Raw genomic sequence first — 15,798 nt, 5'->3', positions numbered from 1 at the left:
AGCGTGGAATACCAGGCTCAGCTTTCCATCTTTAATGCAGCATGGAGCCAGCAGCGCCCTCAATTCTGGCGCTCACGCAGTCCTGCATTTCCAAATTCGAGCAGCTCTTGGCCACTCAGAAGCCTGGATATATCGGGCCATTAGAAAGCCGGCTGGCTGACTTCAGACTCTGGGCGGATGGCCTTGGTGCCTTGGCAAAGCGCAGAGCCTCACTGGATTTCAAACTTCGGGATCGAACAAATGACTCTGAATTAGTGAAAAATGTCCTTATTATGTTGGCAGACTCCTTGAATTATTCCGAAAGTCTCGCCGGGTCTGATGAAAACTCCGCTGCGAGTATCCGAAACATTGATTCCGCTATCGAGATCCTTGCTCTGATCAGCGTGGCTATCCGCCGAACAGGAAAGGCATCGCGAAACCGCAGAGCTGACCAAACGTTTGATCCGAGTAAGCACCAGGAGCTAAGGAAGCATCTCGAGTGCGTCGTTCTTCTTCGTCCAACAGAGGAGGCTCTTTTCAAGAAAACAGAAGATGGGGATTTCATCGCTAGAATTGATACCTCTAAATTATCCGACCTACAACAGCGTATTATTCAAGCAAATCTCAGGCGGAGGCACAACTTTCTTATGGCACAAAAGCACTCCATAGCCCAGAAGGCGCCGCAAACTCAGCCCTCAGCTGCTCAGCCCTCGTTACCCATCGGAAGTCTCTTACAAACCGAATCTATCGTCAAAACACAGAACTTGGACAGCCCTCAGAATCCAGCGCCAGTTCCAATATCAGATCTGGCTATCAGAAGTAAAAGTATCGCAGCACCAACGATATCGGGATATTCACTTGCATCCACAGCAGAAGGGACTCTTAAATTTGATGCAGCCACCAAAAGAAACACTTGGGGGATAGCGAAGACACAGATCACTTTAATCGCCTCTAATAATGACTTTCCAAAAGCCCCATCTATCACTTCTGGTCAAAAAATTTCAAAATGTCCCTGTTGCTGCCAATCAATGCCTGGTGAAATATTACAGGATCCAAAGAAATGGAAGTAAGTATATATAGCGACTGAATTATCTTCTTCTTGTATTTTTTGTAACTAATTTAATTCTCCCATTTAAAGACAGCATATAGTTGAGGATATATGCCCTTATACTTGCATCGCTGAGAACTGTCCTACGCCATATCTTCTCTTCTGTACTCGAGATGAGTGGGAAACTCATGTCAAAGAAAGCCACCTGCCTTACTGGCAATGTCTGTTTTGCGAAGATCTTAAAAACTATCTAACGATGGAGAGCATTTTAAGCCACCTCCAAGAAAATCACCAAGAGGAGCTCCTGGATACCTCTCTTTCAACACTCCTATCCTGGTTTGCGGTACAGAAGAAGGGAATCAAATTCTGTCCTTTATGCTCGTCATGCGGGGCCGAAGACTCTCCAGAAGTGGTCGATCACGTCCTGCAGCACACGTACGAGTTCGCGCTCCGATCTCTTCCTTGGCCAAAACCTGTTATACACAATCTTAACGTGCAACCAGGTAGCTTCAATCTTTCACTGGATTCAAGCCACACAGAAGAGATCCAGCGACTGGACGCAGAAGGGATCCAGCGATTGGACGCAGAAGATGACAAGCGATTAACTGCAGAAAATCTCCAGAGACTCCAAGTAGTAGCTATCCCTCAAGGCACTGCAGAGGATATCCAGCAATGGATCAACAAAGAAATTCATGATCGCAAAGAACCTCCAGAGCTGCAACTCACCGACTACGATAGAGCGGAACATGCTGGCTCGGAGGAGCCTGAGTTTCATGAATACAGCAACTACTTTCTCACAAACCAATACTTCGGTGATGAATCCGACGAGGGCAAATCTCTTAAGCTACAACATAATCGAAGCACTGGCAGTTCCATCGATGGATCCACTGACACTGATCGGAGCATGTGGAACGAAGCAGCACTATTAGGGATGCAAATTATAGCAGCCGTAAGAAATGAGGCGGATGGCGAAGAGAAGCTGGAGATTCTGCTGAAAGGACAAGAAGGCCATGTCGCCGTCACAGAAGACATCGTGAAAGCCGCAGCAAGCAACGAGGCATGCGGCAAGCAAGTGATGAGATTATTCATAACCCAGCCTGTGAAGTATGTCACTATCGAAAAGGAGGCCGTGGCTTCTATTGCCGAAAGCTTTGACGGCGAGATGATGGCATTGCTCCTCGACCAAAGAGGAGATCAGATTAGTGTCACAGCGGATTTTGTGAAAGCTGCGGCGAGAAACTTGGAAAGTGCTGATGAGGTAATCGAATTGCTCCTCGCGCATCAAGCCAAACCGAAGTCTACCCATACGGGAGACGTTGATTCTCCTCCAACTCCTCCTACCTTCGGCGGTCTTGGCTCCCTCGAACTGGATGCCGTCGCGCCGCATCATAAGAAAAGTGGCGATGACTGGTACGTCATTTTCAATCCTCAAGTGCAACGCGTTCTTGATGTCGATCCTGTCCACACCCTCCTCCACGATAGTGTTGTCTGCCATGTCCGAATTTCTCAAGACGGAAAGTACGTGGCTACAGGCAGCAATCGATTCGCTCGGATTTTCGATGTATACACAGGTGAGGAGATACACACACTGGATTGCAGCACTACCGATACCACAAAAGATAATTATGTTCGGAGTGTTTGCTTTAGCCCTAATGGGAAATATCTTGCCACTGCTAGTGAAGACAAAGCCGTCCGAGTAAGTAAACACCTCCAGTTCTAACGGAAGTTGTTCCTAACTAATTATAACGTAGGTGTGGGATATTACTACAGAAACTCTCCATAACCACTTCCAGGGCCATGAAGCGGATGTAACCACGTGTGATTTCGCTCCTAATGGACGTACTATTGTATCTGGAAGTTATGATAAGACTGTACGTCTTTGGGATATCGAGACAGGTACCAACACCTTCACTCTAACCACTAGCGACTCAATAATGGCCGTTGCCATGTCCCCCGATGCTCAGGTTGTAGCAGCCGGGTCAGTGAATAATACCATCTACCTCTGGGAAGTTAAGACTGGTAGCTTGGTTGAGCACTTGAAAGGTCCCGATGATCACAGAGACAGTCTCTTTTCCGTTGCCTTCTTGCCAAATGGCAAGAATCTGGTCAGTGCCAGCTTAGATCGCACTATTAAGATGTGGAAGCTAGGTTCCCCTGGCGAAGAACCGTATTCGAGTAGGTGCGTCACAACTTTTCAAGGGCACAGTGACTTTGTTCTTTCTGTTGCTTCATCGCCAGATGCTCTTTGGATAATTTCAGGTTCCAAAGACAGGAGTGCGCAATTTTGGGATTCCAGAACAGGCATGGCTCAATTCATAATTCAGGGACACAAGAACTCGGTTATATCAGTAGCGCCAAGTCCACAAGGTAGCTACTTTGCGACTGCTGGAGGAGATCAGAAAGCTCGTATTTGGGCTTACCATCCATATCAGGCTGTATAAAGAGATTTTGTTGAATAATTTGCATTTTAGCAGAGGTATATAATGATAGGATTTTGCATCGCAACTTCGGTCCAATGACGAGTTCTCAAACTTTTCAATTTGAGGCCGCTATGTGTATCAGACATTTGGCGGATGCTGATGTACTACCTAGTTCTTGGTCTCGTTATAATATATGAGATATACGCTTCATGTGACGAGTTGGTTTGGCTTTGGAGCTTACGCATTGACTGTCTTGTGAATAGTTACTTCTAAACCCGGTAGATGGTGCTTTGTTATTATACAACATGAAGATCCTAGATTTATAAACCATGTATGGAATAAGTAGTGGATTCTATATCTATAATAATCTTTTACCTTTCCTACAGATAAATTTTATTACTAAGCTAAGTTTTGCTTAGTTCTTGGCTGGTGTTTTGATAGCTTTTATGTGTGCAGTTGTGGTTTGTATTATGGCTATGGCTGCGGCTGCAATTGAGACTTTTCCTTTGCCTGCTTGCTACTCTATACGCGTCATTGCTATCTTTTGCTCGCTGGAGTGCTGCCGCGCAGTATTGCGTTTGTTTAAGTAAGATTGCGACCGTGATTAAGATACGTGTAGAATTGCTGAGAGCTTAATGCTAGCTATAGCCGAGACTCTCTATTAAGTGTATTCCACATTAAGTGTGTGATGGCTTAGGCGGATTCCAACAAAATAAAAGCTCTCATGCACATAATAAAGGGAGAAGCTGTGTGCCTTCGTGTAGACAGACTCGACGCTTTAAGAGGTGGCATGTAGTGTTAAGGGGAGGCGGATGTGGCAAGGGTATTAGAGGGAGTGTGAATAGCAAAAATTCCTTGGTAGCCAGTTAGATTAATACTGTTAAAACCACCAAATCACGTGCTGCTACAACAGGTAAATATTTAACCTGTTGGTTCAGATGCTTCTGAAAATGGAACCATATAACTCCAATTTTGGAAGCTAGGGGCGCCGGAAGCCGAAGATAATGAGCCGTGTTGTAGAACTTGACGGGACCCCGAGTTCTCCACTACCTATGGTCGTATGTGCTTGTAATTCCGATCCGCTTCCTTATAACAGCTTCATCTCCACCCTCTGCAGCAGCCGAAATCAGCCTGAACGCATGCTCCTCCAACCACAACCACATACAGCTTAACGCATTAATTAACCCAACATTAAATTCCAAGCATTACTTACCATCCATCAATTCATTCATTCATTCTTCATAATCCAATTCCCCAAATAGATTAAAAACTAAACCACGATAAACTTCCCATCGCAAGCATCCTCCACCAACCCTGACTCATCCCACACATTAGTCAGACCCAAACCAAAAAAAAGTACCTGCAAAATCCCAACACAACTGATTCAACAGCCCAGGAAAGACAAAGACATATAACATTACTCAAAGAAAAGTTCCTTTTTTTAATTTTTAATTAAACACCATCGCATCATTTTTCACACGCCCCCCTCAAAAGCAGCACATTCCTTCTCAATTACAAACTATAAGCCATACAACCGCCCATTCCGAAACCCAAGGAATTGATAATCAGCGCCTACATACATAACATGCGGTACACATCTAAAAAAGCACTTCCTAAGAAGTCCGCAACATCCATCTCACATGACCTCCCCGTAAAACGAACTTAAAAACTCCCAGGGTCGTCGCAACACAATCCCGAGAAGGCTAAATGATTGCAACAGGATTGATTACTAAAACAGCGCTCCCTTTTGCTTACACTCATTACGTTGGCAGAGAAAAGGTACATTCCCCCAAGTCCCTTAGGGCTTAGGCTCAGCAGTGGAGACGAAAGAGTGAAAAACGCCTTCAATGCGACGCCTCAGCCTTAGTGCAAGGGTCCAGCAAACGTGGCAACGTGGCTGGTGCTTGTAGCAAGTATCTCTCGTACCCTACAACAGGGCGAAAAGAAAAAAGGTAAAGGGGCCCCAAGATCTATACCAGGCTGGATCTATTGTGGCAACTCGATGCAAAGCATTGATGCTGGGTTAATTTTAGAAACAGTCACTTATGATGTGAGAAGTGAGATATTGGAAAAATGATTGTTATGCGGCTGTTCAATTTAATAGCCATATTGAAATAAAAAACTAGATTACTATACATATTTTTCTTCTCTATCCAAGCCATAAGTTATTTTTCATAAACAGTAAGAAAAGGAAAAGGAAAAAGATAAGCAAATAAGAAATGATTAACATCAGAAACCATCTGCTCTGGTGAAATCCATGTGTATTGTTTTAATCCTTTGTGTATGCGCCCAGTGCCCTCATGTAAAATCATCCCGTTTCTCCGGGAGTCTTGAATGCATTTTTGGTCCCAAAGTGATCCAGTCTGGTGGACCTTTGTTTTCATCTTTAATAATACAATTCTCCCCAAGCAAGCTAGGTATTTCGGAGAAACAAGAAGAAATGAAAAGAAATCGTTGAATCAGGTCAAGCGCTGCAAAGCGAAAAACACACACACAAGTGTTTGGTCTATCCGAAATAATCCCTTCCAAATGTAAAAAAAAAAAGCCCCGCTTCCCAGTCGCTGCAACAAAATGAAGTAATAGAAAACAAGTTGGAAAAAACAAGTCGACAGTAACAGATAGTAGTACAAGTACAATAATGACGAAAAGGCCAAGGGATAGACATTCAAGGAGAAGCGACAACAAGAATGATTCAATTCAGCCGCAACGCAAGTGACAATAAGAGTAATTGGTGGTGTGCATCATGATCGCGTAGCATTCGTAGAAGCAGAAACGGTAAATCAGTCGCAAGAACGGGAGGGGGTGAGTGTAGACACTCAGAACTCTCGTCGTCAATGGGAAGCCAGAAGCGGCATGGTGCGGCATCATCGCGAGGAGATGCTGCGACGGTTTCGTCTGGCTCGAAGATCGCAGCATCATTGCGAGCAATGCATGGCCCGCGGCTGTCGTCATTGCGGTCACTGCTGCCCAGCAATAGCCAAGCTGGGACGACAATGGGTGACGAGAAATCAGGGCACGAGCAGGCGTGGGTGATGTCAGCGGTGGAGGGCATGAGGTAGCGTGACGTCAGCGCCGCGGATTCACCAACCAGGACCCTGCAGCTGCAGCAGGACCCTGAGACCCACCCAGCGACCTGCTGGGTCCGGATAGCTAGGGAGCAGAACGCCAGAGAAGACACTAGCATCTTCCCATTGGCTGTGGGCTGCCGCCTGAAGTCGAGCAGCGCACCACTCCCCCGCAAGGGAAGCTGGAGTGCGCCATGATCGCCCAATCTTCGATTTGCTGCCCCTCCATCAGTGCGCCATCGTGTCATTGACGTTGCTGATGCTGTCCCTTTGCTCGATTCAACCAGTGAAAAAACGTCATACAATGGTGATGTTCATTGCATTTTCTGGATTTTGATGTTTTGGTGTCGAATCAGGGATGAACCAGGATAAGAGCCAATCTAAGCTCCACCGCGTCGTCGGTGCTTGCCAGGGAGCTCGACATCGGGATGGCACACCCGGTAGTGTCTCGTCAGTGCATCAGCACGGCTAAAGGTCTTCTCCTCCGTACACAGGTTACAGTGCACCTTTTGCTTCTTGGCGTTGTGGATCGTGTCCTCATGCCGGGTCAAGTCGTACGGTCGCGAGAAGATGGTGTTGCAGGGCTTGCCGGTGCTGGGGTTGATGCGATCGCACCGGTGAGGTCCGGCTTGGCTGTTGAGCAGGCTGGAAGTCATGCCGCTGTGTTCGTGGTGCTGCTGCTGCTGCTGCTGCTGACGAGCACCGCCCAGCGCGTGCGACTGCCTATGTCCCTCGCGCTTGTGCTTCTGGAGTAGACTAGGCGTCTCGAATCGTAGCGTGCATCCGTGATATGTGCAAGTGTAGGTGCCTCCATCGGCGTTGGCGCCGGCGGGGCGACTCTGCGGGACGGGAGTGCTGTAAGCGGCCGATCCGGATGTATTGGAGTCAGCCGAGCTCAACTGGGAGGCTGATACGTCGCCGGTTGTTGGTGGATAAGCAACAAACGGATATCGCTGTGGCACCTGCGCAATGCCCGCGTGCTGCGATGGTACGTGGTGCATGTTGTGGTGGCTTGCGTTGTCCCCCTGGCCGTAGCCGCCGGAAACTGCAGCCCCATTGTCGGGAAGTATCCTGCCCATGTGGTCCATTCCAAAGTTGATGGGCTGGTGAGAAAACAGAGGCATGTTGGGCTCCTCTGATGACTCATTGAACTCGAGAACGGCATCCTTGGGCGAGATGGTCTGGGGCGTGGCGGGCTGTGTTGTCTTGGCCATCTGCTGCTGGAAGAACTGGGCATCGTGGTGGCCGCGGTCCTGGCTGGGCATATGAGGCTGGGCATTCATGGCCATGCCGCCGTGTGAGGCAGCCCAGTCGTGCAGTGGCGAAGGGGCAAGTGGAGAGCCGTGGCGAAAGGGGGACATGTCTCGAGAGATGCTCGAGGTAGGCGAGTGGTGAACGGTGTTGAGGTGCTGGCTATTGGCGGCATTGATGCGCTGGTTGAAGACGTCGTTGGGCGCAGCAGTGACCTGGCTCTGCTGCGGCGAGGAGGTGATGGTGAAGTTTGGGTTGTACAGCTCGTCGCCGTAGACGTCGGTCATTGTGCGGCCCAGCTTGGGGACGTTGGCGTTTGCGTGACCTGTTGTAAAGCATGAGTCTTCTGGTTGCTCTTCGTCATCCACCAGGACGGGGTCTTGTTTACCTTGCTGCCTTCTTCTATCAGACATATCCATGTCTCCAGTGATGGGCGTGGCGGGCGAGTCTCCCGCTATTGAGCTTGCCACGGAGGCGGGATGTGATCGGGTGAGGCCATTGGCAAAGTCGGGCGCCGGGAGCAGGTTGCGATCCTGGCGCAGCTTGTGGTGGCCGGCACCAGGGCCCTGGATGACGGGATAAGCCATCTCGACGGGCGAGTGCTCCATGTGGTGAAAATTTGAGTAGGGCGCCATGGTCTTTGCCAGCTGGTAGTAGCTGGGGCTGGCGGAGCTCAGGCTGATGTCGCTGGAGTGGATGTCCATGAAGCCGTCACCATTGGCGTCGGTGACTGCAATCTGGGGGTTCGCAATGTGCGAATTGAAGGGCGACGCCGGCCCTGTCGATCCCAACGACGACAGCGAGGACTCGCGCTGGTGGGCTAGGCGGCCAAACTTGGGAGTCGAGAACCTTGCGGCGGCTTCCCAGGAGTCGGGCCGCATCGAGTCGGGCGAGAAGGCGTTGACGATGGCGGCGTCCAGCGTCTCGAGGTTGGACGAGGAGAGCTCGACGGAGGGGAAGATGGGCGACGAAAAGGTGAAGTCGGAGCTGTGGTTGCTGCTGTTGTCCTGACCAAAGGTGAAGTCGTGGTGAGGATGATGCGAGTAGTTGTTGCTGTACTGCTGCTGTTGCTGCTGTCGCTGATACTGCTCGTATGATGATGGTCTGTTGTGGTCCACTGATAGCATGGTGGTTGAAAGAAGTTGTAGATTTGCGGTTTTGGAGAGTTCGATCTGACGGAATGTGGTGGCAAAACGCTGTGCTTTATATCATCCCAGACGCCCAGGCCGGCCCTACCGGTTTCGTCAACGTCGATGCTTGGAGGGCTGGAGACAGTTCGGAGGGAGGGAGGGGGAGGGGTGGGACTGCAGTGGGTGCGCTGCCGAGGTGGAGGGGGCGTGCGGCAGAAAGTGGGAAGCCCCGATGCACTAGCGCGATGCAATACGTACTTGGACCCAAAGAGAAGTGACCAGAATCAGACCCAGCATCAGACCCAGAATCAGACCCAGCATCGGGACGGGCTAGTCTCAGACGCAGACGCAGACTCAGCCAGACCAGGGCAGCAGCTCTGCCCTGCGAGACTGCCGATGGAGCATCCGGGGAGCCGCGGCTGGCCCTACAGTATGAAGAGCAGAAGAGCAGCGTTTGTTGAGGGCAGAACAGCCGGCAGGCTTGCTTTGATAATCCAGTTCTGAGCAGTCTATGATTACACACGCACCGCGGTACACAGAAATTGCCTATCCGGGCAAAGTCCTCCGCAGACGCTGCCAGGCCAAAACCTTCGGACTGGCAGTTCCGAGCGTTCCCTCGCTGTCAGTCTGCGTATGACTAAGTGCGCTTGAGTCGGGACGCCCAGTCAGTCATTTGTCATGCAGTTCAAATGGAAATCAAATCATTTTGCTGCAAGTTGAATATGGGCAATTCGTCTCCCGGGCCTTTGCATGGCTGCGTTAACCTCGGCATGGAGTACGTATGTGCGTCGATGAGTCGTAAGAGCGAGTGCGTGAACAAGTGAGTGGACAAGTATATCATCTGCCGTGCTCGCTGCTGCACACGTACTTACGGGCTTAGGCAAGCAAACATACGAAAGCCGCATACGAGGCGCCGGAACTGCATCGTAATCGGCTATTCTAGGAACTCCTGTATGATTCTTTCGTCCAGCTCATCTGGTGGCGTGTACTGTACACTCTTCTACGCGGCCTTGGGCTCGGGACTTGCCTGGCGTACTGTACCGCGCTGCACCGAAAAGTACCCCCCTTGCTAGACTCACTCACTCCAGGCACAACACAGCCACACGACTTTGGCTGCATTAGTGGCATTTCCAGTGTGGCTTTCGCATAAGGTTCCGAGCGAATACCGCATCTCCGCCGCCGCGAATAGGCGTTTCCCCCTGTCTGTCCCAGCAAATTTTTTTTTTCTTGACAGGTCAAGCCACACTTACTTTGTGTGTGTGTGTCTGATTTGGTGCAACTTTGTTTTTGCTGGTAGGCAGTAGTCATTTCTAGAAATTTCCCCGATGGATGAATGATATGGCTTTTTTAATAGAGTCACACAGCCCATCACGGCAATTCAGACTTTTCTTGACAGCTCGAGCTTATTTTCACAGAATCTTTCTCCTTTCGGCGTCAAGGGCCTTTACATTGTTCCTTTTCGCCGAAATGGCGCTCCTAAACAACATGCACCCTAACGGAGAAAATCACAAAACGAGAAGCGAGCAACAAGACCAACAAGTAACCAACCAACCACAGGTACAGATAGAGTGAAAAACCTGAATGTGACTTGTAAACTTGGCGCAGGACCCCGATCGCCAGATCCCTGCCCAGCGGATGCTGGACGGGTAAGAGTAAACTTGCAGCAGCAGGAAAAGCAAGATTTCTCATTGGACCCCTCAGCCACAGCAAGACACATTTACCCTCACTGACGGGAAAGATTTTCTCTCTCTCTTTTTTTTTTTAGAAACTCTCCTCCCTGTTGTTACTTTTGCTGCGGGTTTCGCCTTGAAAGGTACATGTCCCTGGACTAGTACTGGGATGCAGGTCACATGACCCGCCTCATACGTTACTGGCTTGACGGCAGATGGGCAACCCAATGATCGGATTTTGAATCGCTCGCCAATTAATGGAAATACATACAACCCAACATTACTAATTGGGGGGTGTTTCCACTAGTAATTCATTGTCATCTCTTACTTACCATTGCCATTCTAAGCACCAATTAATTAATTTTTCGGCCGAAAATTTCTGTTGTTCACTTGATCGAACCTTGTAGCAACAATTCACAAATGATAAGAGAAATGGCAAGATGCGCACCTGTTCCTCTCGTGCCATCGACCTGATGTGTAATCGCATGATTTGGCATTAGCATGTGTATCATTGCGTGACTTTTCACTGTGTGGTGTGCAACGGAAAGCTGCTGCACCTGCGATGCGCTGCACTGCAACCGATCCCCTAGTAAAAAAGCAAGGTTACCTACATCCATCCTCACTCTCTTCTGTTATCTTGCTTCTCAACAAAAAAGAGTAAAAAAAAAAAAAGAGAAAAACTAGCACATGTCGCATCTCGTGTCTGCATGCAAGACGGTGCGCCAAGCCAAAAGGAAGAACACCGAACACACCCCCAAAACCAAAAATAGGGGAAATCATAAAAGCGAAAGCGAGGCCGGAAAAACAAAAAGAAGAAAAAAAAGAAGAAAAATTTTCATTCTCGAACCCTTCCCGTTTTGCGCTTCTCCTGCATGTAGTTGAGACTAGATGCCGGTGCAACGTGTGTACAGGTTGGTTGGCTGGTGGTGGTGTCGCTCCCACTGTAGCGCACAGTAGTCTGCTGTAGCAGCTGCAAGTTGTGTCGGGCAGGCCGAAGAGCCTGGGAGAAAAAAAAAAACTGCTGGTGCAGCGTCTCGCCTCGGAGACGGCCGGGCCTCGTTTGCGAGCACCAGACACGCTCAAACTCAGCCACACCCTCTTTTTCCCGCCAGATCTGTCCCTAAGCCTTAGCAGGCCTTGCACTTGCATGCATCGTGCTCGTCTGCCGGCACTAAGGCCGAAAGCTGAGAAATAAGATTCTTCTCGGCCTGATCGACGGATTTTTTTAGATGCCTAGACGGGGGGTGAAGTTTTTTTCCTTAATTCTCAGTTTCCTTCTGTTTTGGGCATGCTTGCTGCAGGGCTGGATACTATCGGGCTTTTTCGCTTCCAACATAGATACTACTGTACCAATTTGCAGGACAGCACATGCACTCACACGCATCCAGGCCTTGCTCGGCTGAGCTTGCGCCGGCGGCAGATGGAGACTGCACTGTAGCCCGTAAGGCCCGTATGGGGGTGAGGCGACTGTTGTGCGTTGCGTGCTGGATGGGGGGCCCTTTAAAGCCACACCATAACCGGACCCTTGGAATCGGTATCGCATCGGCCTGAGAGGGACTCGATAAGTCCGAAAAAAGCAGTTATCCAGTACTGTTGGCCTAGAGGCGTGTGATTCACAAATTCAATAAAAGACAGCTAGACTACATGTTACGGCTCAACAGTCACAGTCACAGCAGCAAACGCCGAAAAAGTCTCGTGACGCTGCCAAATCGGCCAACTCGGGTCCCCGTCGGGGTCTGGGCACCGCCATCCCCGGAATCGCGGGTCCGGATCGCCCATGGCCCATTCTCGCACTTCGCTCCAGTTCGCTCCAACCTAGAAAAGATTCCCATCGCTTCCACTGCATCTGCCGCCGCAAGGGGAAGACGAGGGGGGGGACCCCTCCCGTGCCGCGCCGCGGATATCGGGGTGAGAGGCGAATTTTTCTTCTTTCTTTGCTGGGGGAGTCTCGTTTTCGTTCTTTTGTCTTCGGCTTGCATTTTCGGGATATGCCGCCAGGCTGCGGAACCGCGGGTTCGTGCTTGCGAGCTGGTTGCCCGGTTGCTGAGAGAGGTGGTTTACTCGACAACGTCACTGCTGCCGTCATGGCTCAGATGATCTGATGCTGTCTAATCTCCTCGGCGTTTATTGGTTTGGAGTATTAGCAGGACTAATACTAATACTACTGACTTGCCTCGGTCATTTTTCGAGAGCGACTGAAAAAATGGGGGCCTTGCGATGGAAGTCGAAAAGTTACAAGAAGACTGCACTGAGGAACAGAGGATAGAGTAGGATGAGAAATGATCCAATAGTGCGATGCCAGACGCGATGGATCTCCAACGTCCAATATAATGGCAATACATGCCATGCCAGATGCGATGCATCACATCAGCCCAGGCGTGTGTTTATTGGAATCTCAGATCAGCCGCATCGAACTTGGTGCAAGTAGTACCTGTAAGCATCGAACGAACAGACGTCCATGCCTGGCAAGGTGACACGTGCATGCACTACTGCTGCTAGTAATCTTCCTGTCAAATATCGATGGATTCAGTCACTTTCTGCTTGTCCACCGATATCGCGCCGCAACAGCAGACCAACGTCCGGTTCTGTCCAGCTGCCCGTCCATGCACGCATTCATCCAGTGTTGAATTCCAGCCAATGCAAGTCTCAGCCCAGCTTGGCCCACAATCTCTCTCATCCGCTCCATCTCCTCCTATTTCCTCCTATTTCCTCCTCTCACGTACGATGTACTCATCACCAATATAGCACAACTCACCCCTCGTACAGTCACCGACATGGAGCCTCTCCTCCGGTCTAGATCCCAAGAGTGTGGCTCATTCTCACCACGCCGCAGCCCCACTGCCCACCCTCCTCGGATCGCCTTTCCCCGCCGATGCAGATCCGTTCTAGGCCTTGCAGGTCAAACCAGCAATCCGTGCCCCCCTGCCACGTGGGTCCCATCCATCCCATCTCTATCTCTCTCGCACTCTAATGTTGATGCTCCCTCCGAAAGCGCTGCTTCAACAGCCAAATATCTCCGCTGTAAATAGAATGAAATAAAAAAATCAAGGATAGAAATAAAATTCAGCCCATATTGCAACTTTGCATCGGCAGATCCGTTGGTCAGAAAAAAATTAATGCCTGTCCAGCTGCAACATGCCTTACAGCAATTTGCATGTGCAGTCCAGTCCAGTGCCCTACCTAACATAAAGCACCAGACACGTACCTTGCGGCTCCATTACGGGCCATCAAACTCTTTCCGCGGGCCACTACCAGCAGCGAAGCCAAGCGCAATTAACCACTACTGCTACTACCACCAAGACATACAGCTGCTGCAGCTAGCAATTTTTTGATGGCTGTCTAGCTGGTGCTGCTATTTTAATCCACCTACAGCCTTCGGTCTCGCTGTGCAGGGATTCATTCCCACAGGGTGTTTGGCTAGTAAAAAAAAAAAAACGACTTCCCATCCATCCATCCTCGTGCTCAACTTGTGCTGAGTCTCTTGGACCAGAACCCCGGATCTCAGCCAACGATTGGACGGAAAGACGCCAGCCAGCCTTGCTGATTTTGCCAAGCATGTGCTACAAGTAAACAGAAGCATCACCACCCAATCGCCTAGCATCGGGTTAATTTTTGAACTGTATTTGCTTCTTTTCTCTGCTCCTCTCCTTTCTATTTCTTTTTTTCCTTCGTCTTATTTCTCAGGCACCAAGTATAGGTGTCTTTTCTTTTTCCGATAGGCAACCACTTGCTTGGCAAATAGTCAGTCGTAGCGCCGGAGAGCCCAAAGGACCCTGCATAGCGCATAAGTGTCCAACCACCTGACTCTTCGAACCACTCAGCGCCCTTCAGCCACGAGATGCACGTCTGTCGGCCTCTTGCTTTGGATAACCCTGCTGGTTACAAAAATCCCCAATATTTCCTTTCTTTTTTTATGCTCTAGGTGCTAATGAGTCACAAAATACCATATTACTATTGTACGTTTATTGGCACCCAAGTACAGTAGGCATGACTGCAGCCCAATCGATATATTGCCAATAGGCCCTATTCTCGCATACGGCTGAAATCTTCCCCTCATCTTTCATTCGGGCGTGCTCAGCCATACCCAAAACTACACCAGCACCATTAAAGTTGTAAATTGAGTCATGGCTCTCACGCTCGTTCCCATCCTACTTGTACTATCGACTTCAGGCTCCATATCAGCCATGTTCGTTCGTATGCCATGTCCAGACAGCATTGACGCGTCACGCGTCACGAGACCAACAACACAGCTCTCCGCTCTCCCATCTAGCTCTCTGCTCAGCCAGCCCCAATACGCTGGGCTCGTGAGTCACTGTTTATTATGGTGTATGATTTTGTCGGATAATCACGGCAGTATAGAGCAGGCACATATTCACGGTGGACATTCATGACATCTTGGAGTGAATCGTGATGCTGTATTTCAAGGTCACCACTTTGGTAGTTTCAATTACCCCCATTCAGAGGCCAACCCATTCCCAGTACGTTTGGTTGTACAGTACAAAAACTCAGAAAAAGCAATGACCCGCGCCCATAGTGAAGAAAAAGCCCAAATCGTAACAAACAACGCGAATAACACATTATGTCGACCCGACTCAGCGGCAATGCGCTTAGCCACCGAAACCGTACAGGGTGCGGCCCTGTCGTTTCAGGGCGTAGACAACGTCTAGTGATGTGACGGTCTTTCGCTTGGCGTGCTCAGTGTATGTGACGGCATCACGGATGACACCCTCGAGGAAGGACTTGAGAACACCACGGGTCTCCTCGTAGATCACTGCAATACGTTAGACGCTGAACGTCTTTGAACGGAATCAAGAGCAAAACTTACTGGCAGAGATACGCTTGACACCACCACGACGAGCGAGACGTCGGATAGCGGGCTTGGTAATACCCTGGATGTTGTCACGAAGAATCTTACGGTGACGCTTGGCACCGCCCTTGCCGAGGCCCTTGCCGCCCTTGCCGCCTGTGTGAATGTTAGTGACTGTGGTTGACTATGATAGAGTATGGAGTGGCGATGTTGATGGTTGGAGACGCGTCAAGGCCCGAGGCTGCGACAAGGCTGAGGCCCTAGGTAGCAACTACCGGGCAGCCGGGACCAAAGACACGTCTCGATCCACGATCGATGCAGATGGAGATGATGATTGGTGTTGAAAGTAGGCGCAGATGGTACTTACGTCCAGTCATGATGATAGAAAGTGGGTTGGTTTAAAGTTGAGGATGTAAAATTCCGCGAAA

The 15,798-nt window shown here is 49.8% G+C and overlaps 4 protein-coding genes across 4 annotated transcripts; 1 reads left to right on the top strand and 3 right to left on the bottom strand.

Annotated features, from left to right (window-relative positions):
- Nucleotides 1-41: 41 nt before the first annotated feature.
- Nucleotides 42-3,468, top strand: TGAM01_v209567 (glucose repression regulatory protein TUP1; the record flags this gene model as incomplete). The annotated part of the gene is made up of 3 exons (XM_018800850.1): nt 42-798; nt 1,129-2,723; nt 2,779-3,468. 3 exons carry the CDS (start codon nt 42-44, stop codon nt 3,466-3,468), a joined length of 3,042 nt encoding a protein of 1,013 aa, XP_018665682.1.
- Nucleotides 3,469-6,139: 2,671 nt separating this feature from the next.
- Nucleotides 6,140-6,499, bottom strand: TGAM01_v209566 (hypothetical protein; the record flags this gene model as incomplete). Its single annotated transcript, XM_018800849.1, has 1 exon — nt 6,140-6,499. The coding sequence occupies one exon, from the start codon at nt 6,497-6,499 to the stop codon at nt 6,140-6,142; it is 360 nt and encodes a 119-aa protein (XP_018665681.1).
- Nucleotides 6,500-6,892: 393 nt separating this feature from the next.
- Nucleotides 6,893-8,890, bottom strand: TGAM01_v209565 (hypothetical protein; the record flags this gene model as incomplete). The annotated part of the gene is made up of 1 exon (XM_018800848.1): nt 6,893-8,890. One exon carries the CDS (start codon nt 8,888-8,890, stop codon nt 6,893-6,895), a length of 1,998 nt encoding a protein of 665 aa, XP_018665680.1.
- A 6,280-nt stretch (nt 8,891-15,170) lies between these two features.
- Nucleotides 15,171-15,747, bottom strand: TGAM01_v209564 (histone H4.1; the record flags this gene model as incomplete). The annotated part of the gene is made up of 3 exons (XM_018800847.1): nt 15,171-15,334; nt 15,389-15,526; nt 15,738-15,747. 3 exons carry the CDS (start codon nt 15,745-15,747, stop codon nt 15,171-15,173), a joined length of 312 nt encoding a protein of 103 aa, XP_018665679.1.
- Between the last annotated feature and the right edge of the window lie 51 nt (nt 15,748-15,798).

Source organism: Trichoderma gamsii, assembly GCF_001481775.2.
Source record: "Trichoderma gamsii strain T6085 chromosome Unknown Scaffold_48.2, whole genome shotgun sequence".
Classification (NCBI taxonomy): Eukaryota; Fungi; Ascomycota; class Sordariomycetes; order Hypocreales; family Hypocreaceae; genus Trichoderma; species Trichoderma gamsii.
Note: the sequence above shows the minus strand (reverse complement) of the source record. Positions and strands in the feature narration are given on the sequence as shown.